This window comes from Rhipicephalus sanguineus, chromosome 6 (assembly GCF_013339695.2).
Source record: "Rhipicephalus sanguineus isolate Rsan-2018 chromosome 6, BIME_Rsan_1.4, whole genome shotgun sequence".
NCBI lineage: Eukaryota > Metazoa > Arthropoda > Arachnida > Ixodida > Ixodidae > Rhipicephalus > Rhipicephalus sanguineus.
This window is the reverse complement of record NC_051181.1, coordinates 8,797,883-8,823,698: the sequence shown is the minus strand read 5'-3', so window position 1 is coordinate 8,823,698 and position 25,816 is coordinate 8,797,883. Positions and strand designations below refer to the sequence as shown.

Genomic DNA, 25,816 nt, shown 5'->3' with positions numbered 1-25,816 from the left:
AAAGTGGGCGAAAAGATAACTTGCCGCTGGCAGGGACCGAACCTGTGACCTTCGAATAACGCGTCCGATGCTCTACCACTGAGCTACGGCGGCGGTCATCCTCTCGTCCACTTTACAGGGTATATATGTGCATTTAAACCCTAGGAGTGTTAGTCAGCGCCGATCGCAGAAAAAGGCAGCGGTATGGAACACTCTTTTTCTGCCTGTTGGCGTCATGTAGAAAAGATCACGTGCTACGCGACGTGATCTGCCTGTTGCCGGCTCGTAAAAAGATCACGTGCTACGTGACACCAACAGGCAGAAAAAGAGTGTTCCACACCGCCGCCATGGCTGCGATCGGCGCTGACTAACACTCCTATGTTTAAATGCTCATATATACCCCATAAAGCTCAGTGGTAGAGCATCGGACGCGTTATTCAAAGGTCACAGGTTCGGCCCCTACCGGCGGCAAGTTATCTTTTCGTCCACTTTACCTTCTTCACATTTATATCCTAATTGCTACAAATAACACCCCCCTATACTTTCCTTCGCATTATTGCCTGTTAGTTCTCATTAATATTGTGTCTAACAAAAGAAAAACGAGCCCTTAAAAGTCATCTTCTTTCCTTTATTTGTGATTAAGCAATGTAACTATGGCAAATACTTTTTCTGTCACTTTGCGGTCCCTCTAAAAAAGGTAGCATACCTTTTTAGGGGGACTTCTAACATTGGAGGAGGGCTGATAGTTTCCTGTTTTCCAACAGCCCCTGATAGGTCTAGCGAAGAATCTCGATTTCAAATGGGCACATTAAAAGGGGGACACGTTTTTCACATATCCAGAAAACAATGGCTATCAGTATTCAAGGCTCCTATGAACATGTGAGCCAAATATAGCACTGCACACTGAATGGAATTTGCCATTTTGTTTCACAGACCACCAGAAATCACTTGCTCTTCTCTTGACAAACCGCGTAGTTGGAGGTATGCGCCATGGCCAGTGGCTGATTTCATGATTTCAAAAGCATCCCCAGTGCATGTGAAACAAAGCCAAATATTTGTGTTGACTATAAAACTATGGTCACTTGCCATGACGAAAAAAATGCTAGGCCTGCGCGGAAAGCGCAGCACAGTCACAGCGAAAGCTCGAAGAGCAGCATTTCTAGAGCCCGTTATAAACTATCTTGTGGCTACTAATACAAGTACACTAGCAACGTACCCACTACGCCACAAATAATTTTTGTGAAGTTGGGAGGCACCCACCATGACATTACTCGTCGTTCTGCGGATAAGCGAGGTACCAAATGTGCAGTTTCTTGATGTGACGGCTGACGACGAAGAAATATGACTGAGCCTTTTGTAATGGGTTGGAAGCTTTAAAGGACCCACCAGTTATGTAATTCGCATTGTGTGACGCACTGTCGTTATTTCACTCTCCCACCACACTCTATAACATACGCTAACGTGAGAAAGAGATAGACAGAGGGAATTAACTTTATTGAGACCCTGAGGAAATGGATCATGGGAGCCTTATGGGCTTCCTTGGCAACAAATAGAAGTACACTTGCGAGGAACCCACTATGCTATAAATCATCATAATTTTTGTGAAATACGGAAGCAGCCACTATGCAATTTTGCGTTATTCTTTGGAGAACCGTGGTACCTGCTAAACACCCTTAAGGCATTATGTGCACTTTTTGATGCTGTGGCTAATGACGATGAAGAATTATGGAAGAGCCCTTTGTAAAGGGTTGGAAGCATTCAACAAACCACTCGTTGCGCAATTCGTATTGTGTGACGCCTGGTTACAGAATTCGCATTGTGTGACGCTCGGTTGTTATTTTACTCTTCCACCACGGCACATTACATATGTTAATGTGGTTCCTTCTCGACATGAAGCCTGTATAGGGTCTTTTTGCAAGACAGTTTCAAGCACCGGCATGGCTCTGAGGTAGGACACTGGGCTCCCACGCAGAGGGCCCAGGTTCGAACCTCATTCCATCCTGGAATTTTTTTTCTTATTTCGTTTTTTTTTTTCTTATTTCGAGCGATAGTGGTTACACACACCGGCGGCGGCGGACAACTACGGCGCCAAAAACGGCCCTTGTTGTGATCTCATAACAGCTTTCGCTGTAAAAAGAGAAGCAAAGTGGAGCAATGTGACCATAGTTTTATGGTCAATACTTAGTATGAACCGACCAGACCAACATAGCATTTGCTAGCCTCTTCTGTATATCCTTAATGATGTAATTACACTATGCAAAATAAAGAGTTCATTTGAAAAAAAAAAGTATACTTCCAAAAGCCTAGTAGCGGTGCTGCTCAGTTGCCTCGACCACTACAGTGCCGTTACTTGCATGTGAAACATGGAGGAAAGAAAAATAAGGAGAGAATGTCGCGCAACATGACTGAAGGCAAAAAACAGGCCCAGAATGTGACACATGAAAGCGCATGTTCAATGCAGGCAAAGGTACAAAGATATATATGGCAGCACATTCAGACGCACATATGTGCTAGGCAAACACGCTGCATCTTGGGGACAATGTGTAGGGCCAACAATGAGGCCTCGTGGAGCATTTGCTAGCTAAGGGAGGCTGCGCAACGTATCCCCTCGTGTATTCTTTCCTCCGCGACATCAAACATGTAAGGCCTTACTACACTAAAATGGCTTGCATTCACATCAGACTTGCGTTCCCTACCTAGCTCGCAATGGTCATCGCAATGCCATGGGGCTTGCTCTCTAGTGTGATTAAACTCAAGAGTGCTTCTTACTACATGCAAAATTATCGTCGTGAATATATAGTAGGCTGATCAGTGTGCACTTTAAGTCTTTCACATCTTTTTTTTTTTGCATTAACAACAGTGGTACATTCAAATTTTTAAGGCATAATGTGTAGAGTGTCGCAAGCTAGCTGAATATAAATAAAATCTTCTCCCTCATTGTTGAAATCAGTTGTTATGCCTTCTTCTGTGGGATATGCCTTCTAGGACCATTGTAGCCTCATCGTTACATAGCTACACTTCGGACTAGGGTGTCTTGTTCGATTTTGCTTTCACTCAAAGTAGGAAGATTTATATTTGATCTACACAGTTCAAAGTAGACGTTTCGCCTTTACTATGCCAGCAAAATTGTTAACAGTAGTGCCCTGAATACCACTGACGGCATGGATTATGGTCTTTCCCATATGGAGTTTCCTTTGAGCTGCCTTGATGCTGCTCCTCGTATCTCTTTGACGTCAGAGGTTTGTATGTCACTGAGTTTCCTTGCATTTATCACTTTTCATATCTCAGCACATTCTATTTTGTCTCTTCAGGCAGTTACCTTTATCTCCTGTCATTTTTTTATTAGGTCCTAAAGCCCGAACCACACGTACGCTCCCAAACGCGCAGGGGGAGCGCGTCAGCGCGCGCATCCCAGGCGTGCGCGAAGCTACTCGAACAATGAGGCGCGGTTTGCGCTGAGCGTTGCTGACAGTCTTTCTGGGCGAAGACCGAATACAGCAAAAGTGATAATAAGAAACGCATGCGGCAATATGTTTTTAAAAAAGGTGTTCATTATGCGAAGACGATTTCATTTCGTGAATTCTACAAATATTTCTTCTCTATTATTCCTTGTGTCTCTACCACAGTAACCGATTGCTTCTTCTCTTTTTTGTTTTCTCCCTCAAAATTGATCCCTGACTTTCACTAATATTTCTCCTCTATTATTCCTAGTGTCTCTACCATAGTTACCGCTGTTGTGCCAGAGCACCTGCGATCAGTCAATGTGGAGAGGAGTCAGCAGCTGCCCCTCGGTCAGCACCTGCCTGGAGAGGACACGTCACAATGGACTGATAACTCATTTAAGACCGTGCCAGTCCATTGTTAGGGGAGTCACCCCAGCCGACTTGGCCTGCCTGCAGGCTCTGTACTGCTATAACCTGGTACACCTGCGATAAATGTTGTTACTATTTTCTACACGTTTGCCTCCTTGCTTTGCTTGTAAGCAAAAGCCTGATCTTCGGCTACATCGGCACGCCAGCCTCCGGGCTTACGACACGCAACCCCCATTTGTAGCAGTGGTGGCAGCGGTGGGATACGCTACCCTACTGTTGGCAAGCCAGATGGGATCCCTGCAGGCTCGAGGATGACCGCGACACCGCTCGATGACAGCAACGAGTTCCACCGACGTCGGCCACTTTGGTTGGGTGAGTGCCTGATGGTTGTCTTTCAGTCGTCAGACCTTGTTAGCACAGAGCAGCTAAGTTTGTTTCTTACAATATTTTGCTGGCAAGTGCTGCTTTTCTGTGTTTTTTACTTGCTTCACGTCATAGATTCTGGCTCTTGAAGCAAAGCTATTTTAGAAAGAGCGTGCACGAGCCGTGAGATACAATGAAAAAACTCAGAAAGCGGGACCTTCTCGATGTTTGTAAGGAGCTGGGTGTTTCCGTTGCTAAGGCGAGCCGTAAAGTAACGATTCTTGATGCCATGAGGGCAGAAGGAATCACTGAAGAGGATGTGGATGAGGCTATGGAGACACAGGAAGAGGCTGAGGAGCGTCAAAAACACGAACAGCGGGAGGATGAGATGCATCGCGAAAAGCGAGAACATGCTCTTAGAATGAAGGAGCTAGAAATTGAGCAAAGTGGCATATCCTCGGTGCGCTCTAATCCAGTATCAGTTGAAGATGAGACGCCCAAACAGAGAATCCAAGATTTGATTCTGTCGTTTAAGGCAGGTGGCGACATCGCGCTTTTTCGTGAATTTTGAGCGCACGTGGGCCTGGACGAAAGCGTCTGGTCCTGGAAACTTGCGTTAGTCGTTGCAGGTGAGGCTGCGGAAGTAATCGTGCGGTTGCACGAGGACTACGCTAAGGTCAAAGCTGCCCTCCTTCGTAAGTACCACTTGTCTACCGAGGCATTTTGGCAGCGGTTTCGACACGCAAAAAAGGGCAGTGAATCATGCAGAGTTTGTGTACCAGCTTAAATGTAATTTGAAAGAATGGCTGAGAAGTGCCGAGGCTTACGGTAACCACGACAAGGTGCTTGACTGCATAGCACTCGAGCAATTTTATCGGGTGCTGCCTGAAGATGTCAGACTCTGGCTTCAGGACAGGTTGAAAGGAACAGACATTAACAAAGCTGCTGAACTAGCCGATGAGTATTACACGCGAAGGAATTTCCAGTTGGGTCGTGAGGACAGAAAAGAAAAAGGGGACCCCTCAAAGCAATTTTCTGCTTGAAACGCAGCACAAAAGATGGCTCTGCCGCGTGGCGAACTCAGTCAGGCAGCAACTAACAATGAGAGGGAAAAGAGAAAGCCAGGAGAGGCACCCGAGTCGACAGCAAGTGCTAAGGAACACGCCGACACAGCGTGAGCTTTTGAGTCCAGACGGCCAATCGTGTGCGACAACTGTAAAAAGGAGGGCCACATATCATGAAGCTGTAAGCAGTAATCTGCTTTCACAAGCATTCGCGAGTCAGACGAGAATTTGAAACTACTTGAGCCTTACATGCGGCACATTTTGGTAAAGGGAAAAAATGCCGGGCACTCCGCGATTCGGCTGCTACGATAGACATAGCACACCAATCTTGCATCTCCCCTGGCGACTACACTGGCGAATGCGCCTGGATGCCGACTGCTACTGTAGTTCTAGAGGGAACACTGCGGCGCACTGAGGCAGCCGTGAATCCTAGTTTACCCCGAGATTTCCCGTAACTTTTTTCGAACAAATCAGAGCAGCTCCTTAAGGAAAAAGGCCAGTCATTCTCATCTGCCCTCGCATGCATGGCACTAACGCGATCACGGTCCCGCGCTCAGTTTCGAACCAAGAATTTGTCAAACCATGATATGCAGAAAAAGGAAACAAGGCGAGAATGTACCTTATAATCTGACGCGTCTTATTCTGCTGAAAAGTTGCCCCAAGTCGCACTTGTGCTTGCACCCGACTGTTCTCGAACAAAATTCTGAGGTCCCCCCAAGTTTTAATTATCAAGAGTCTACTGCACTGATACACTTCTTTCACTGCAGTTGAACCCCTTTATAAGAGACTGGGGAGCATTTCTTGTCCCTTATAAGCAGGGTGCCACGTTCTCATCTTCTGGTGAACCCCTACTTGGATGTAGGCACACTGGTGTCCCTTACATCGGAGTCTCTCAGAGAGGGGTTCGGCTGTACTTTCACTACCTCAAACGTGGACACCGAGAACAGTCTTTGCAGCAAGGCAAGGTTTGTGCCCCCATAGTTAGTAAACCAAAGCAAAATACCGTAGGCCATTGAACAAAAAATAAGACAAGCTTAGAGCCAATTGTTAAGTAAATAAGGAGGGAACAAAAAAAAATAAAGGTTAACTGACAAATGCAGTTTGTGGACATGAGTGTGACGGAACAACGTACTTGGGTGGCTTGAGGTCTCGGTGCACCAGGGCCTTGGGCTTCATGCCATGCAGGTAGGCCACTCCACGAGCACATTGCAGCATCCAGCTGAGGGCGTGCGCCAGCGTGTACTGCAGCTGCTTCATCGTGTGCAGCACTGCACCACACAGAGGGCCGAGTAAGAGGGGCGAGCTGGTCCATTGTGGCTACAGCATGGCCGATAAAAGGCGATTTGGGGCCGTGTTGCATCCGTATGTGCCCGTCGTGCTGCTGTAGCCACACAGAGCAGTGCTAGAGCTGACGATGTGGGTGCGCTTTGAAGACGAGGACGGGGAAGAGACAGGACACATTGCGCAGGACACACTCTTCAAAGCGCACCCACATCGTCGACACGCAGAATCAACTATCCCAATTAAGTGTGCTGGCAGTGCTAGAGCTTTTTCAAGCACTCTCACTGCCCTAAAAAAGGACTTTGAAGGAGTGAAGAGGCACACCTTTTCACCAAATTAGCAAGTGAAACTGTGCAAACTAGTTCACTAACCTCAATCAATCACCATAGAGCCAATAAATTGATTGGACCGGGCTGCCATGAGCATGGGACCAACATTGCCACTGGGTGTCTAAAAGAAATGCGGTAGACTCAGCCCCGTAAGTTACACACTAGTTGCAGTAGTACAGTAGACTTCCATTAATAGGACTGCGCTTTATTCAATTTTTCAATAAATTCTATCTGGATCGAAAGGTCCCCGCCAAAACTCAATAAATTTATATCTGACCAAATTTTCGTTATTCAGATTCTGAAACGGAGTCCAATGGTGACTGCAGTAATGGCTTTGTCAGAAGCTTGATTTAGTGGAGGCGAGAAATGCACATTCCGACAGCTCCTAAGTAGCATGCAAACTGTCGCTCAGTAAAAACAAGTTCCTTGTGTGGCAGCATCTTGGTGTTGGGGTCATTGCCAATGGGATGCAGCAGGAAATGAGGAGCAATGCCAACATTGGAGAACTGGTCTTCAGAGAGCATTTCCCCATCGATTGCTCAAAGAATGGTGTGGTCCTAGTGGTTGCCTATCACTCCTTTTCCTTCCAGAGGCCTTGATTCTTAGAAAGAAAGGAGCGACCGACGGCTCACCCTCAGAGTGCCAGAGTTCAAGGGAAGCTGGTTTCATGTGGTCACAAGACAAGGTGTCATGTTTGCCCACAACATTTAGGGTTTTCTCAAAATGCAAAATCCCGTGAAAGGCACCCTTGTAAGAAGAGGTCAGTGGCCGCTTGATGATGTCTTGTCACAGAAATATGTGCGTGTGCATCTTTAGGAGACTAAATAGAGTGCGGCCATGAGCGGCTCGTGATGGTCAAAGCTGGCCGAGCCACGAACATAGCCTCTCTCTGTGGTTTGGCTTGCACTGGCCTCACTAGTCCTAAAAAGTGCCACGGTAGTGGCTGTGAGCATGCAAGTGCAGGTGCAGCTGTGACACTAGCATGCAAGAGCTACATTGAAAACAAGGACACAGATGCATGCCATGTAGGTCGAACAGCCAATTCCTGCCCATTGCCCAGCCTACATGCGCTGTACGTGCATAGTGCGTATCATAGGTGTCACCTTCCAAGACATGGCTGTGATGGCACTCATTGTAACTGCCATGAAATTGCTATCCGCGATGCGCAGCGCCTATAGGGGCGCCACTGAAAGCCGCGTAGCGGCGGCCGTTGGAACCGCTGGCGGGTCGCGTAGCAGACGCCTCATATGCGCGCGTGCGATTTGCCGCTTGTGCGCGTCCCAGATAATTACTTTTGCGGCGATAGTGTGCACAAAGGAGCCGCACTTTATAATAGTGGACATGTGTCCGATGTCACAGCTGTGTGGGACGACAATGTCACCATATGCGCCAAGTGTTTGCCACAGACAAGCGTCAACAAGCTTCCCTACGAAGTGGAGCTCATCGTAAGTACACCGCTTTCTTTGTAACGTCCCGATCACTAATGCCTGCATGCATTGACGCGTGAACCAACGTTTTTTCTCGACACAGTAGCTTCGTTTACGTGCCATGTGTTTATATAGTAGATTTTGAGGGAGCGCTGTCACACCGGCGTATAGATTTCACAGGTGCGGCCACGCGAAGGGTCAGCGTTGGTAAAACTTTGAAACCAGCACGATAAACTTGTGAAAAAATAAATGATAAGCTTGTCATCATTGGTGCAGAAGCGCACAGCGAACATTCTGCACCGATGATCGCATTCAAGTGCCATCAACAGGTAGAATGCAGCCGATTTTGTGCAGAACACATGTGATTTCACGGCACTTTTGTAAAGGAGCCGTCACCTGCTCCACATTCTCTGGCATTGCGCTTCGCGCCGCTCGTTTTTCAAGAGAGCCTAGGCATCGCGTCTTATCAGTAATAACAACCTCAGGTGCATTGTAGCGTCTACAATGCAGGCGAGGCGACCAAGTGTAAACGTAGTAGCGTTCGCTGAAGACGTAGCGACATAAAAGGAGAAATAAAAACAATAAAAACACGGTAATCGTTCTAACACTGCCGTAAACAAAGCGCGATTGCTTACCTTCTGCGACGTACGGCTGCAATCCACCGCCGCCGTCGCTCTCGCTCATGATATAGCACCGGAAACCTGTAGAAGTGCGTTCCTGGCAATTTTTTGCGTGTGTTTGAGCAGCCGACAACGCAGCAGTTATTTTTCGACATCGCTGAAGCCCGACAGAGTCGTTAAATTACGATGAAAACACATCCATCCGTGCACTCGCGTACACGCTCGCAGGAACACTGCCCGCCAAGACCCATCAACGCTTCCGAGCCGTGGCAGCAGATGGCGTCGTTGGCGCTTTGCGCATCGCCTATACTCTGACCGCAATAAAGATTCCACCAACGGTGACCCTGACAGTGACTCTGAGGAGGAGTTTGACGACACATATATTTTGGCTGCGTGCGTGTTGGTGCATGGATACCAATTGTGCTCCTGGGTACCATGACCATGAGTTCAAGAGACTGTTCAGATTGGTTCAGTAGAGGGTTCTGGCCTTCTACCCAAATACAGGGCAAGGCCATCAACAAAAAATGTTGTTCTTGCGTAATGACTGGCACAGTTCTAAATCCTGTGTTAAATGCAGCTCTGTGTAACCTGAGGAAGTACGTAGCGTGGGCACCCAGCAGTTCCCGTAGCCACTGCTCCGTTTACCAAACGGTCGATGGCGCCAGTGTTTGAGGTAAGCGTGTAGGGTTTTCCAAGCACGGGTAGATTCTTGAAGCACACGTTGTTGGGCTAGTCAATTCATGTTCTTTCAGAAGCCACGGTTGTGGCTATTTCGCGCAAAAAAATCACAAGGGAAGGGTTAAGGGGCGCGCACACTTTCGACTGTTTATTCCATATTTACAGCAGTACTATATATATTGCCGCACGTATGTGCCAGTAGCGTCGACAATGAAGCAGCGCGAGGACACTGGCCCCAGGGCAGGGACGAAGAAGACGTTGTTGTCATTTCAGCTACTGATAAAGCATATTTGTTGGTCGTTCTCCTTTTGATCGTCGATCCCGCGTCGTTACACTGGTGGAGGTGCGGGGTAAGCTTCATGCTTGGCACCCCTTCGCGGAGCCGACGATCGAGCCCGGAATCGCCACCACGCGTCGAAACACCGGTCCACCGTTTCAGTCGCCGTCAGCTAGGCCTGGCGCCCGAGCTCAATCCCCTGCCAGAAGGTTCCAGCAATCGTCCTTCAACCACCAGGGCCACTGCAGCTCCATCGCACGTGACACTGCAGAATCCTATGATTCCTGGGTGTTTTCATGGTGAAGCCTATGAAGACGCCCACGATTGGCTGGACCAGTTCGAACGCTGTGCGAAATACAATCAATGGACCACCTCAGACGACAAGCTTTCGAACGTCTATTTCTACCTCAAGGACAATGCTCAGACGTGGTACATAAACCGGGAGAGGAGTTTGGCTACGTGGGACGACTTCCGCACCCAGCTGCTCGACACTTTTACCAGTGTCGACAGGAGGGAGAATGCGCAACGTCTCCTGGAATCTCGCATCCAGAAACCGAACGAGAGCGTTGCTATGTTCGCTGAAGACATGGCCCGTCTTTTCCGTAGGGCAGACCCTGAGATGCCAGAAGAAAGGAAGTTGCGGTATCTCATGCGCGGAGTGAAAGAGCAGTTGTTTGCCGGGCTTGTCAGAAATCCACCGACAACAGTCGCTGAATTCATTAAAGAGGGCACAGCGATCGAACGGGCCTTACAGCAGCGATACCGCCAGCATGAACAGATGATCAACTCGGTAGCGAGTACCTCAGCCATGACTTTGAGTAACGACAAGCCTCTGCGTGAAGTCATCCGGGAGATTCTGCGAGAGGAGCTTCGGCAGCTCGGTTTGATTCCACCAACAGAACCGACGCCGGCATTATCTCTTGTCGCTGATGTCGTCCGGGAAGAGGTCCGTCAAGCTCTTTCTTCGCCAGGCTATGGTGATGTACAACGGCATCTTACTTACGCTGATGCTGCCCGATGTCCAGTCATCGCACCTCCGACGCCGCCGGCTCCGACTAGGCCACCTCCTACACTGCAAACGCAGCCTATCTCATCGCCACCAACCTCGCCGATCTCGCCGACACGCAGAATGCCGTACGGTCGACACCCGAACGCCACAACGTGGTTCAATGGAGAATCCCCACTGAACTACCAGCGTCGGAAAACCGATTTGTGGCCTACCGCGGACCGTCGACCGGTGTGCTTTCATTGTGGCAAAGCAGGGCACGTCTATCGAGTTTGCCGTTATCGCGAGGTTCAATACTCGAGATTTCCTCCCCACCCCCATTACGCTAAGCATGACGGTCGGCGCACGCACAACGACGCTCCTCTGAGTCTTCCGCCGCAAAATCTCACCACACCCCGATCACATTCTCCATCTCCTGCACAGTATAGTTCACCGAATCGTTGCAGTTTTGCCGACGTCACCAGAGGCAGGTCCCCTAGCCCGCGACGGGGAAACTAGACGCAGCGACCTCCGGGGGTGGGGTTGCCAATCGTCAAAATTCCAAACAGCCCCCAGAGACGAACGCCAACTCAAAGACACCAACGCCGAAGACTGCGATTACAACGACGACTACGGCCACTGCGACGAATACGACGAATATGACGAATACGACACCTGCCGATGTAAGCGAAGTGGTCAGCGCTGACCTTGTCATTCACATTGACGGCCATCAAGTGACGGCTCTTGTTGACACTGGCTCCCACTTTTCGATCATCAGCCTACAATTAGCCGACAGATTAAGGAAAGTAAAGACACCATGGCATGGACCCAATATCAGAACTGCCGGAGGTCAGTTGATGACACCTGTTGGAAAGTGCACGGCCCGACTCATAATCGCGGGTTCAACCTTCGTCGCCACCCTTGTGATTCTTCGTGAATGCTGTAAAGAGCTCATATTAGGAATGTATTTCTTGCGCGAATACGGGGCTGTGATTAACATCCGCGACAAAAGCGTAACATTTGCTCCACACTCGGGCACTGCTAACGATGAGGAAAACCAGCGACCTCGTTTGCGTATCGCCGGTGAAGACGTTATACTCCTGCCACGCAGTTGCTCCCTTGTACCCGTGCGCTGCGACAGCCTGCAGAGCGGCACTGGCGTCGCTGAACACATCAGTGAGCTAACATTCACTTGCGGCATTTCTATTGCCAGGGCAGTCATCAATATTGTCACGTGGTCGTGACGTCGACGTAGACAGCAGTCGGCGTTTGCAGGATGAAACTGTTTATTTGGCCGAACTTGTGGCCAGAAAATGAGAACTAGAACTACAGCAACTACAGCTACAGGTAGTACAGCAATACACGCTGTACAATGATAGCGGCGAACAGGACGTCGTCCGTCGATCAACTGACAAGCGGTGAAGCGCGTCGGCATTTAAACGTGTGCCGTCGAATATTCCAGCGTTATCGCTGGCTGTCGTGCACATTCTAGAATAAGCTCGAGTGTGCACGTCTTGCGCGCAATCTTAACAAAACGATCTACAATGATCGCGAAGGTTCTCGAACAACGAGGCGCAGTTCGCGCTGAGCGTTGCTGACAGTCTTTGCGGCCGAAAACCGAATACAGCAAAAGTGATAAAGAAACGCACGTGGCAATGCCCCCCCTCTCAAAAAGCATCGTCCCAATGCTTAAAACAGAACAGGCCAATGCATGCAACAATAACAAGAATAAAGCAACAAAGTACAATAAACAATAAGCACAAGAAAGAAAGCACAATAATAAAGCAAAATGACAGTCCTCAGATTCGCTAACGTGCGTAATATGGTTTGAGGCGCACCACATGGACGACTTCTGGTCGTGCACGGCGCCGCTGAGAGTTCGTAATGCCATCAGGGTCAACCTCGTAGTCGAGTGCGCCGAGGCGTCGAAGTACCCTGTACGGTCCGAAGTATCGTCGAAGAAGCTTCTCACTGAGTCCCCGTCGGCGTATTGGCGTCCATACACATACACGGTCACCGGGTTGGTATTCCATGTGGCGTCGTCGAAGGTTGTAGCGCCGGCTGTCAGTCGTCTGCTGGTTCTTGATCCGTAGGCGGGCGAGCTGTCGTGCTTCTTCGGCGCGCTGTAAGTAAAGCGACGGCGTCGAGATTTTCTTCGTCGGTGACGTTGGGTAGCATGGCGTCAAGCGTCGTCGCCGGGCTTCTTCCGTAGACCAACTTGTACGGCGTCATCTGCGTCGTTTCTTGGACGGCCGTGTTGTAAGCGAAGGTCACGTACGGAAGCACGGCGTCCCACGTCTTGTGCTCAACGTCGACGTACATGGCCAGCATGTCGGCGATGGTCTTATTTAGACGCTCGGTGAGGCCATTGGTCTGTGGGTGGTAGGCGGTGGTGCGGCGGTGGCTCGTCTCGCTGTATTTGAAGATCGCCTGAGTTAGGTCCGCAGTGAAGGCGGTACCTCTGTCTGTTATGAGGACCTCAGGGGCGCCGTGACGCAAGACGATGTGCTCCACGAAGAACTTGGCTACCTCGGCGGCACTGCCTTTGGGCAAGGCCTTTGTCTCGGCGTAACGGGTGAGGTAGTCAGTTGCTACGACGATGCACTTGTTGCCGGAAGTCGACGTCGGGAACGGCCCCAGTAGGTCCATCCCGATTTGCTGGAACGGCCGGTGAGGTGGTTCGATTGGCTGCAGAAGTCCCGCTGGCCTAGTCGGCGGTGTCTTCCGTCGCTGGCAATCTCGGCAAGTCTTAACGTAGTGGGCGACGTCGGCAGGAAGGCGTGGCCAGTAGTATTTTTCCTGTATCCTCACGAGCGTGCGGGAAAAGCCGAGGTGGCCAGCCGTCAGGTCGTCGTGCAGGGCCTGCAGAACCTTTGGTCGCAGTGCCGAAGGTACAACGATGAGGTATTCGGCCCGGGCCGGAGAGAAGTTCCTCTTTACGAGGACGTCGTTTTTCAAGAGAAATGACGCCAATCCCCGCCTGAATACTTTTGGAACAACGGCGGTCCTGCCCTTGAGGTATTCCACAAGGCCCCTGAGTTCCGGGTCGGCTTGCTGTCGTTCAGCGAAGTCATCGGCACTTATGGTTCCCAAGAAGCGGTCCTCATCGTGGTCGTACTGCGGCGGTGCGTCGACGGGGGCACGAGACAAGCAGTCGGCGTCGGAGTGTTTTCTTCCGGACTTGTAAACGACGGTAATGTCGAATTCTTGAAGTCTTAGGCTCCACCGTGCGAGGCGACCTGAAGGGTCCTTCAAGTTGGCTAGCTAACACAAGGCGTGGTGGTCGCTCACAACTTTGAAGGGCCGGCCGTAGATGTAGGGGTGAAACTTCGATGTAGCCCAGATGATGGACAGACACTCCTTTCCTATTGTGGAATAGTTGATTTCTGTCTTTGATAGCGACCGGCTAGCATAACTGATGACCCTTTCCAATCCGTCGGTCTTCTGCACAAGGACGGCGCCGAGTCCTACGCTGCTTGCGTCGGTGTGGATTTCCGTATCGGCGTGCTCGTCGAAATGCGCAAGTATCGGAGGCGTCTGCAGGCGTCGTTTCAATTCTTGAAATGCCTGAACTTGCGACGTTTCCCACCTGAATTCGACGTCGGCCTTCGTGAGGTGTGTCAGTGGCTCGGCGATCCGTGAAAATTCCTTGACGAAACGTCTGTAATAGGCGCACAAGCCGAGAAAACGGCGTACGGCCTTCTTGTCGGTGGGCGTCGGAAAGTCAGCGATGGCAGCTGTTTTCCGCGGGTCCGGGCGAACACCATCCTTGCTGATCACATGACCCAGGAACAAGAGCTCCTCGTACGCGAAGCGGCACTTTTCAGGCTTCAAAGTGAGTCCGGAGGTCTTGATTGCTTGAAGTACAGCTTCAAGGCGCCGAAGGTGTTCGTCGAAGTTTGAGGAAAACACAACGACGTCGTCCAAGTACACGAGGCACGTCTGCCACTTCAAGCCGGCCAGTACTGTATCCATAACCCGTTGAAAAGTCGCAGGTGCCGAGCAAAGATCAAAAGGCATGACCTTGAACTCAAACAGGCCATCTGGCGTTATAAAAGCAGTCTTTTCTCGGTCTCTCTCGTCGACTTCTATTTGCCAGTAACCGGTCTTGAGGTCCATCGACGAAAAGTACTTTGCGTTGTGTAATCGATCCAGGGTGCCGTCTATCCGGGGAAGGGGATACACGTCCTTCTTCGTGGCTTTGTTCAGGCAACGATAATCGACGCAAAAACGGAGAGTCCCATCCTTCTTCTTCACTAGCACCACGGGGGATGCCCACGGACTCTTCGACGGCTGGATGATGTCGTCGCGTAGCATTTCGTCGACCTGTTTCTTCACGGCCTCCCGTTCCCGCGTCGAAACCCGGTAGGGACTCTGACGGAGTGGTCGAGCGTTTTCTTCTGTTATAATGCAGTGCTTAGCAAGGGGCGTTTGTCGGACCCACGACGACGACGAGAAACATTCCTTGTTTTTCTGCAGAAGGCATCGAAGCTGTTGCTGTTGGCGAGCGGGAAGATTTGGGTTTACGTCGAAGGGTGGCTCAGCTGTTGGGGTAGTCGTCGTAGCTTCGTCGTAATCCGAAAAGGCAAATGCATCGCTGACGGCCAAGATTTCTTCAATGTATGCAATCGTCGTGCCCCTGCTCAGGTGTCTGTATTCTTGGCTGAAGTTCGTTAGGATCACGCTTCCTTTTCCTTCGTGCAACCGAGCAATGCCCCTTGCAACGCAAATGTCATGGTCTAGTAGCAAACGCTGATCGCTCTCGATGACACCTTCGATGTCTTCAGCTTTTTCGGTGCTGACGGGAATAATGACACTGGAGCGAGGCGGGATGGTAACTTGATCCTCGAGCATGTTCAGGGCATGGTATCCGGCGGTGTCGTTTTGTCTGACGATAGGGTTATCGACTTGGTTCTTAAGTCAATGACGGCGCCATGATGGTTTAAGAAATCCATGCCAAGTATGACGTCCCTGGAGCAGTGTTGCAAGATTACGAAACTCGCAGGATACGTGCGATTATTGATTGTTACTCTTGCTGTGCAGACTCCAGACGGCGTTATTAGATGGCCTCCAGCGGTACGGATTTCGGGGCCTTCCCAAGCAGTCTTAACTTTCTTCAACTTCGTGGCGAAAGGCCCACTGATGACGCAATAGTCGGCTCCAGTGTCGACGAGAGCAGTGACGTTGTGGCCGTCAATGAGAACGTCGAGGTCGCTAGTTCGTCGTCTTGCATTGCGGTTGGGTCGCGGCGTCGGGTCACGGCTGCGTCGGTTCGTTCCGCTGCTTCGACGTGGCGTCGTCAGGTCTTCCTCAGGCCGTGAAGTTTCGACGTCAGGGCTCCGTTCAGCTTGCGGCGTGTTCTTTAGATTTCGTTGCGGCGTTGTCGGCGGCGGCGGAGGATCTTCGGTAGTTCGTCGTATAGCAACCGCACCTCCATCGGTTGCTGCCCTTAGTTTCCCGGATACGGGCTAGGCGACCGGCCCCGATTTGGGCCAGTGTACTGCCGGCGGTGCGGTGACATGTAGCGGCCCGGCGAAGGCGAGCGGGAAGGTCGTCGTTCTTGCCACTGTGTTCCGGTGAGGTAGTCGACGATGTCGCGAGGCCGTTCGCCTGGCTATGGGCACGGCGCGTTGACGGCGAATCCTCGAAGCCCCATCTGTCGGTACTGGCAGCGGCGGTACGTGTGGCCGGCCTCCCTGCAGTGGTAGCAGAGCGGGCGGTTGTCAGGGGCGCGCCAAACGTCGGTCTTCCTTGGCGTGTATCGCTGGCCGGCTGGTGGGCGGTATGACATCGGTGGTGGCGGCGGTGGTGCCTGCAGGCGGGACTGCTGGGGCGGCGCGGCGTCTTGACGTGGGCGAGGAGGGGAGGCGTTGCGTCGGGCTGCAGCAGCATAGCTCACTGCTTGCAGCTGCTGCTGCGCTGACTCGGGGGTGCCCAGAGACTGCTGGTTTCCTCTCGGACGATGTCGGCGATCGAGGCAGCTTCAGGCTGTGGTAAGGGTAACAGCTTGCGCAGTTCTTCCTGCACGATCGCTCGGATCGTTTCACGCAGGTCATCGGAGCCGACGGCATGAACAGCTGGGCTGTCTTGAATCGATCGGCGATTATACTGGCGGTTGCGCATTTCCAGCGTCTTCTCAATCGTCGTCGCCTCTGAGATGAATTCTTGGACTGTCGAGGGTGGATTTCGCATCAGCCCAGTGAAGAGCTCTTGCTTTACCCCTCGCATGAGCAACCTGACTTTCTTGTCTTCAGGCGTGGCAGGGTCAGCTTGGCGGAACAGTCTGGCCATTTCCTCTCCAAAGATGGCAACGCTTTCATTTGGAAGTTGTACCCGCGTCTCTAGCAAGGCTGCGGCCCTTTCTTTTCTGACGACGCTTGCAAACGTCTGCAGGAAAGCGCTGCGAAAGGCGTCCCAAGTTCGAAGAGTGGACTCCCGATTCTCGAACCAGGTCCTTGCTGAGTCTTCAAGGTAAAAGTAAACGTGGCGCAGCTTGTCCTCGGAGTCCCAGTTGTTGAACGCTGAGACCCTTTCGAAGGTCCCGAGCCAGGTTTCCGGGTCTTCGAATGACGACCCGCGGAAAGTTGGCGGCTCCTTGGGCTGCCGGAGAAGTATCGGCGCAGGCTGCACGGGGTCGGTCATCGTCGCTGCGGTCGGTGTTGGGACCTGGGGCTGTCTGGCGCTTTCTGGAAGGAGCCCGTACTCTGGCTGCAGTCCCTTCTGCCTGCGGCTTGTTCGACGATCCGGGTTTTCTTTGCCGTCGTCCTCCTCACGGCTTGGGCTTGGGTCAGCACTTCGCGGGGGCGTCCGGATCATGGAAGAAGCAGCACCTCCACCAGATGTCACGTGGTCGTGACGTCGACGTAGACAGCAGTCGGCGTTTGCAGGATGGAACAGTTTATTTGGCCGAACTTGTGGCCAGAAAATGAGAACAGAACTACAGCAATACACGCTGTACAATGATAGCGGCGAACAGGGCGTCGTCCGTCGATCAACTGACAAGCGGTGAAGCGCGTCGGCATTTAAACGTGTGCCGACGAATATTCCAGCGGTAACGCTGGCTGTCGTGCACATTCTAGAATAAGCTCGAGTGTGTGCGTCTTGCGCGCAATCTTAACAAAATGATCTACAATGATCGCGAAGGTTCTCGAACAACGAGGCACGGTTCGCGCTGAGTGTTGCTGACAGTCTTTGTGGCCGAAAACCGAATACAGCAAAAGTGATAAAGAAACGCATGTGGCAATATCAGCGATGGATGCGCTGAACTCTTGTTGATGAATTTCAGCAAGGAACGCCGACACATCGTTAGTGGCACTGCCATTGCCTATTTCGATGAACTTGCGCAAATCAAAGATTGCCATCTGGTGGAGAAGGTGGCACCGTCTACTATCAATACACCGACACCTGTTGACGTTAGTCCGACATTATCGGCCATCGAGCGAGACCGCCTTCTTGCGCTGATCCACAAGTTTCACGGCTGCTTCTCATCCACTTCCAGAGTTGGTCAAACACCGCTCACGAAACACCGCATCATCACAGACTCCGATGCCCGACCCATCCGGCAAAATCCTTATCGCGTTGCCCCAAAGGAGCGTGAGGCAATTCAAAAACAGGTGAAAACGATGCTGGAAGATGGCGTTATTCGGCCATCTAACAGTCCTTGGGCATCGCCTGTAGTACTCGTGAAAAAGAAGGATGGCAGCTTGCGTTTCTGCGTTGACTACAGGAAGCTCAACCAGATCACAAAGAAGGATGTTTATCCTCTGCCGCGTATTGATGATTCCCTGGATAGACTATGAAACGCCCGTTACTTTTCGTCAATGGACTTAAAAAGCGGCTACTGGCAAATTGAAGTGGATGAGAGGGACTGTGAAAAGACCGCCTTTGTCATGCCCGACGGACTTTATGAATTTCAGGTGCTACCCTTCGGTTTGTGTTCGGCGCCAGCAACGTTTCAGCGTCTAATGGACACTGTACTATCGGGACTTAAGTGGCAAACCTGCCTGGTGTACCTCGATGACGTGACAGTCTTTTCTGCAACGTTCCAGGAGCACTTAAGAAGACTGGAAACAGTTTTTGACGCAATACGCTCGGCCGGTCTCACATTGAAACCCGAAAAATGCCACTTTGGCTTTCACGAACTTCAATTCCTAGGTCACGTCGTCAGCAGCCACGGAATCCGGCCCGATCCGGATAAAGTTGCTGCCGTGGCGAATTTCCCGACCCCATCGGACAAAAAATCAGTGCGACGTTTTTTGGGACTTTGTGCCTATTACCGGCGATTTATTGCGAATTTTTCGCGCATCGCATAGCTCACCAGGGAAGATATCCCATTCGCATGGGGCGAAGACCAGCAACGGGCATTTGACGAGCTTCGCCAACGCATGCAAACGCCTCCCGTGCTCGCCCACTTCGATGAAGACGCGCCAACGATATTGCACACAGACGCTAGTAATGTGGGCCTTGGAGCAGTACTCGTACAGTGGCAGGACGACAGCGAAAAGGTGATCGCTTACGCCAGTAGGACGCTGTCCCGAACAGAAGCCAACTACACTACGACCAAGAAAGAATGCCTCGCAATGGTATGGGCAGTCCTCAAATTTCGCCCGTATTTGTACGGTCGCTCGTTCACCGTTATCAGCGATCACCATTCGCTCTGCTGGTTAATTAATTTGAAAGATCCATCCGGCCGTCTCACACGCTGGAGTCTTCGGCTCCAAGAGTTCGACTTCACTCTTGCCTACAAATCGGGAAGACGACACGCCGATGCCGACTGTCTTTCTCGGTCTGCCGTTGAAACAGCAGACCAAGACGACGACGACACGGCCTTTTTGGGAGTCGTGGACACTGCCGCTTTTTCACGACAGCAGCGGGACGACGCTGAACTGCTGCCGCTCATTCATTACCTTGAAGGACGAACCAATAGCGTGCCGAAATTATTTGCAAGGGGGCTGGCGTCGTCCTGCTTGCGCAACGACGTTCTTTACAAATAGAACTTTTCACCTTGTGGCAGCAGCTACTTACTCGTCGTTCCCTCATCGCTTCGACATGAGGTCCTGCACGCCTGCCACAACGAGCCGACCGCTGGTCACTTGGGCTACACTCGGACATTGGCAAGAATTAGGCAGAACTATTTCTGGCCGAAACTTGCCATGGTCGTGAAAACTTACGTGCAGACATGTCTAGATTGCCAGCGCCGCAAGCCGCCATCCATCAAGCCAGCCGGCCTGTTGCAACCTGTTCATGTGCCGACAACGCCATTTGCACAAATCGGCATGGATTTTCTGGGCCCCTTCCCAACGTCTACTAGTGGAAATAGATTGATAATCGTCGCCACCAATTACCTCACCCGATACGCCGAGACAGGAGCTCTGCGACGGGCAACAGCGGCTGAAGTGGCGCAATTTTTTATCGAAGCCATCGTTTTAAGGCACGGTGCTCCCGCAGTTATTATCACTGACAGAGGTACTGCGTTCATGGCCGAGCTTTTGGACACCGTTTTGCGACTAAGTGGTACCGCCCACAGGAAGACAACGGCGTATCATCCACAGAACAACGGGTTAACCGAATGTCTCAACAGGACCCTGGCTGACATGATAAGCGTGTACGTAGATGCAGAGCACAAGAACTGGGACGACATCCTACCCTACGTCACATTTGCGTATAACACGGCTCGTCAGGAGACCACTCGGAAGACACCCTTCAGTCTCGTTTACGGCCGTGAAGTTACAACTACGTTAGACGCGATGCTCCCTCATGAAAATGATGGCACAGAGACGGACGCTGAAGAATTTACACAGCGAGCAGAAGAAGCTCGGCAACTTGCCCGGTTGCGAATCACCGAACAACAGGACTATGACGCCAGGCACTACAATCTCCGGCACAGACCCGTCACATACAACGTGGGCGACAAAGTGTGGGTTTGGACACCTATTCGTCGTCGTGGGCTCTCTGAAAAGCTGTTGCGGAGATACTTCGGGCCTTACGAAGTCCTCCGACGCATCAGTGACGTCAATTACGAGGTTGTTCCGGGCGGCCCTCAGTGTTCCAAGTGCCGAAGACATTCACCAGAAATCATCCACGTGCTTCGGATGAAGCCATACTTTCAGTGACTAACTGCGCAGTGTTTTTTTGCCCTGTTTTCTGGGCTTTCATCATCGGGACGATGTTTCTTTTTAAAAGGGGGAATAATGCCGCGCGTATGTGCCAGTAGCGTCGACAATGAAGCAGCGTGAGGACAGTGGCCCCAGGGCAGGGACGAAGAAGACGTTGTTGTCATTTCAGCTACTGATCTAGCGCATTTGTTGGTCGTTCTCCTTTTGATCGTCGATCCCGCGTCGTTACAATATGCAAAGGCATGCGCGGAATGCAAGGCATACATCGAACAGATAATGTTTTGTGCAATGCAATATATAGGTATAGACATGCACAAAAGGGCAGGCTCACAACAATCGGATACCATCTTAATCACAACTGCGATGCAAGAACGTGCTCTCTGCCTGCGAAAAGAATAATGAAGTGCCACTAATGCATAATAAACCTCGTGCTTTTATGTGAAAAGCTTCCAACAGTTCTCGAGCAGTGGTGTCCCTGCTTATCCCCATAATCTGAATTTTATGCAGATACGGTCACACTTGTGGGACTCACACTTGTGCTCCCCTTAACCCTTCCTTGTGATTTCTTTGCGCAAATAGCCACAACCGTGGCTTCTGAAAGAGTAGATTCTTGTTAGGGAGATTTGAAAACTAGGTATGTGACATGCATGCTACTTTTTGCTGCACTATATCAACTCGTGCATGTTACGGCAGTTGAGATACGTGTCATCTGCAGCGAGTTCCGTCAGGTTGTTTCCCCTTCAGATGTGACGCCGGAGAAGGGCCGGTGGGAGGAGCAATCGCTTGCATAGCAAGGCAGTGGCCCAATGATGGAGTCGGCGGCATGTTTCCGAAACGCTCTTAGTGATTTGAAGTTAATTATTGCAGTTACTACTCAGTTATTTCTGTTAATTATATTATTTTAATCCTTGTTTGTTTATTTTAGTCCAGTTTTGAGCATTGCTAGCCTCGTTTTAGGCCTGTATTTACCACTTGATTTCGAGCGTGATGATGCCACGCGAGATCTATGAATGGACGACAAACTGAGCCCTTAAAGTGGTACACATTTAAATATAAAATAACGACAGATCAATGGAAGGCCATCTGCCCTGTGGCTTGAGCGTAAAGTGGCCCTGACCGATGTCAAGACAACTTAAGGTGAAAGCTATTATGCATGCACCTAAGTGTATTCATTGGCATTGTTTTTGAAGTCTCTTGTTGACATCACCACTTGGTCTGCATGCCACGATGGCGTGTTAGAAAAAACATGGCAAGTCTCGAAACCCATTAGGACACACATGCAAGTTGAGACATGAATACATTTTTAAGTTCATCAGATGTTTCTTCTTTGTCTCAGCCTTTGCAAAAAGGATGCGAGTCTGTGCACCTTGAGCCAACTTTTTATTGGTCTGTTTTTGGACAGTTTATGTTGTTGCAACTACGCCAGATTTTCTTACGCATGAAGCACAGAAGACTTTTGCCTAATGACTGCTGGAAAGATGCGCCTTAAATGACCCGCTGGGGCTGTGCAGCAGCTTAAGACAAACACTGTGGAGCACTGTCTGCTCTTGGCTTGGGGGGCAGAGAACTCGTCCGGAACTGGGCTTGACAAGAGGAAACCAGTGCAGAGGGCACGAGAACCATCCAAGTGCTGCACCCCTTAAACTGGTGCAGCGAAATGCAAGATCTGGCATGTGTCCACCCTACTTGGGGCCAGCACATGGATGAGGGCACCTGTACTTCACTGACTATGCAGCCTGATTTCTTTTTCTATTCTCCCTTAAACCAAAGCTGAAATTGTTGTCAAACAGACATGCTGCTAAGAAATTCAGGGGTAGGGGCTAATTTCCCCAATGGCCAGTAAGCAAGGTGTTGATGCTATCATTCAGTTGTGAGGACATTATTCACTGCCGGATGGATGGAGAGCTTCTCTTCACAATCGCATGCAATACTCACCATTGTAGAGGGATCCCCCTTCCGCATACTCCATCACCAGGCAAACCTGCAATCAAAGGCATGCGTTCATGTGAGCTATCATAGTTTCCTGAAATACTACACGGAAAGAAATCAAGTTAGCACCTTTTATTCAATTTTCCTGAATGGTACCAGGTGCAAATTTATATCCCACCTACATATTTTGAGATGTTTTTAGTGATAACCTCTCAAAGGCTGACAATTTTTTAGCATATTCCTGAAAAAAAAGACAGCAAGATCAACTACTTATTTAAAAGATTCTTTTTCTTTTCCTGCTACAGTAGGACCCCGCTGTTACGTTCCTTTCTGATGCGTTTTCCCGGCTGTTACGTCGTTTTTCACCGGTCCCGGCACAGCTCCCATTGGGTACAATGTATTGGGAACCCTGCTCTTACGTTGTAACTGGGACCGTTCCCGTATGATACGTCGCGAAGTGCGTTCCGAGCCGACCGAGTGAGTACCGAAGAGAGCGGCCACGGTGACTTTTCATGTGGCCTGGCCTGGTTTGACCGTAACATTAGCCACATGAGAGGCACAAGCGACAGGTACTTTCAGTTGACGCAAACAAAAGCACAGCCTTCGAGATCAGCATTTACTTATGACAAAAGCATAGCCTTTGAGATTTGTATTGCAAATATGACATCTATGACGTAATTGCTTGCACAAGCAAGGCCTTCGAGATTGGCATTTACTTCTGCCATGGCGTTGGCGTAGACTTGTATTATTTCATTTGTCGGAGGAGTTCGAGCTGGTTGGAGCTCACGTGGTCGTGCGCGTGGCTCGAGGTTGGACTCGCCGTGCTGGTCGTGCTTGCGTGTACTTAGTTCATTCGTGCCTACAGCTGTTGCTGCTAAAAAAATCACATACACTGATTACATTTCTGTAGATGACGCCGTCCCCAGCTTCGCGTTTCAATCCGTCGACTAGATCGTGGCTGAGTGCGCGAATGTGTGCACCAGTGACGAAATTTAGGAGTTGGTAGAGCAGGGCTCCTTTCTTTCGATGACTGCTTTCGGGGGTAATTCTACCTTCGCAAGGCGTTCGACCATTTACTACAAGCCACAGTGGTCCGACACTATGCCAACGGTCCTACAGTATCGCTCGGAGACGCCGACGCAACCGGCGAAAATCTCGCGACTGCAGGTGCTCGAAAAACTTTTCGTGCTGCTCGGACATGAGTAAAAGCACCAGGCAACGTTGCACGGTTTTTTCACGTGTAAGCATTGAAATAAAATTCTGTACCACTAAATACTTTGGCGCTTTTCCTGTTTTTCGGCCCTTGCATTTCCCCTCTCTTACGTTTATTTCCAACCGTCCCTTCAAAAACATATCCGCGGGGTTCTACTGCACTTTCTACTGCTTCTTTTTACTACTGCTACGACAAGTTACCTGGCCTTTTTAAATCTGTTTCGTTCAGCATAGTTCAAAACAGAGGATTTCAAACTTTAGGTGCCAAGTGCCAACTAAGGCCTCTCCGAAACTGTTTTTAAACTTTGCTATTGGCGTTCTTTTGCCATGGTGCGCAGTTACAGCATGAGAAGAATGTTGGACATCAATGTAGTGTCATCTTGTGTGATCACCTGGCAGGTAGCATATTGTGATTTCGTGGCAAGAGAAATTTGTCTCTCGAATTTCGAAAAGAATCTGTTTCAATGAAAAAGCGAAGCAGTGAATGCGATGGCAACATGTCGTAATGTAATACGAACTATGGCTAGCAGCGAATTTTTTATCCAATCTCGCATGACCCTACAAAACGCTGGTGTATTGGAATATGGCTGCTCCCGGGAGAGAAGCGGTTTTCATGCAGTTTGTTCCATCAGTGGTCACAGCACAAAGTGGTGAGATCACAGCCTGTAGAAGGGTATATGAGCAGTTTTCTGATGTCTGCCGAGATAGTGCGTGCGCCAGCGCTCCCTACAGTGGCCTAATAGTGAATTGCCACACTTGCTATTTGAGCCATGCTGCCCCCCCTCCCCCGGCGTCCCTTCATGCTCCTTCACCCAGCGAAAGACGGGCGGAGCGTTTCCTTTCTGAATGAGAAGCAAGCGACAGCAGGCCTCGCACACGGGCTGATGCTATCGCATGCGCGTTCTTTGCGACGGAGATGGCCAGCTTATTTCATCTCTGCTAGAGCTGTGTTACTCGACAGCGCTCGCACAACAAAAATGATGACAATTGACTGCGCCAAAGCTGAGAAAAGCTGGTCAGAAGGTTACAAAAAAATTAAATAGGAAATTGAAAGCAAAAAAAAAAGAAACCAGAACTCTTATTGCTAAAATCTAGGACACATGAAAATTGGTGATGCATGAGTAGTCGCAGAATCCAAAACACATTTTTTTTAAATTAATTTCTTGTCTAAATTTTTCGTTCCAAACAGCAGCTTAAATAGGTTGTCTATCTCACTGCTGGTCAATGATAACTTAACAGCAACGATAGTGTAAACAGTAATTCCCTGCATACATTTGTTCTAGCTATGTGTCATAGCTGTGCCAGTCCTGGCATTAACAGTGTGTATTAAGTAAAAAATAAATGAAGCTGTCATTGTATTGACTTAAGAGTGCTTTTGTCTGGGCAAGCTGGCGCAACACTTGCGAAGTTAACCAGCACGAAAGATGAGACGAAAGACATATGTACAAACAGAACCAGTGCTGAACTACCAACTGAGCTTTATTCGATAAAAGTGCTTATTGATACAGTGTCACCACCGTCAAAGAGCTGCACGCACAAATTTATCCAGTGATAACAAGCATGACTGCTATCTCTTAACAAAAGACAGGATGGCAACATAGTTGAATATGCACTGCAATCACAAATTATCACTGCGTTAGTGCACACATTCAGCATCTTGTTACAGCACACTACTGCTTGTCTTTCCTTTGGTTTTTTTTTTCCACACTGAGAACAATAGTAATTTCTCCATGTACCGAGGAAAA

At 50.1% G+C, this 25,816-nt stretch overlaps 1 protein-coding gene across 7 annotated transcripts in view; it reads right to left on the bottom strand.

The window, feature by feature from the left end:
• Nucleotides 1-25,816, bottom strand: part of LOC119395590 (mitogen-activated protein kinase kinase kinase 7) — a 326,442-nt gene that overhangs the window by 246,543 nt on the left and 54,083 nt on the right. For all 7 annotated transcript variants that reach the window (XR_007416461.1, XM_049416687.1, XM_049416691.1 and 4 more), the window contains exons 4-5: nucleotides 22,866-22,911; nucleotides 6,351-6,486 (exon numbers count right to left, since the gene is read on the bottom strand). Coding sequence is in view for 6 of the 7 variants with exons in the window: in XM_049416687.1 (XP_049272644.1) it covers nucleotides 6,351-6,486; nucleotides 22,866-22,911 (182 nt within the window). In the remaining variant the exon portion in view is untranslated. The remainder of the gene's footprint in view (nucleotides 1-6,350; nucleotides 6,487-22,865; nucleotides 22,912-25,816) is intronic.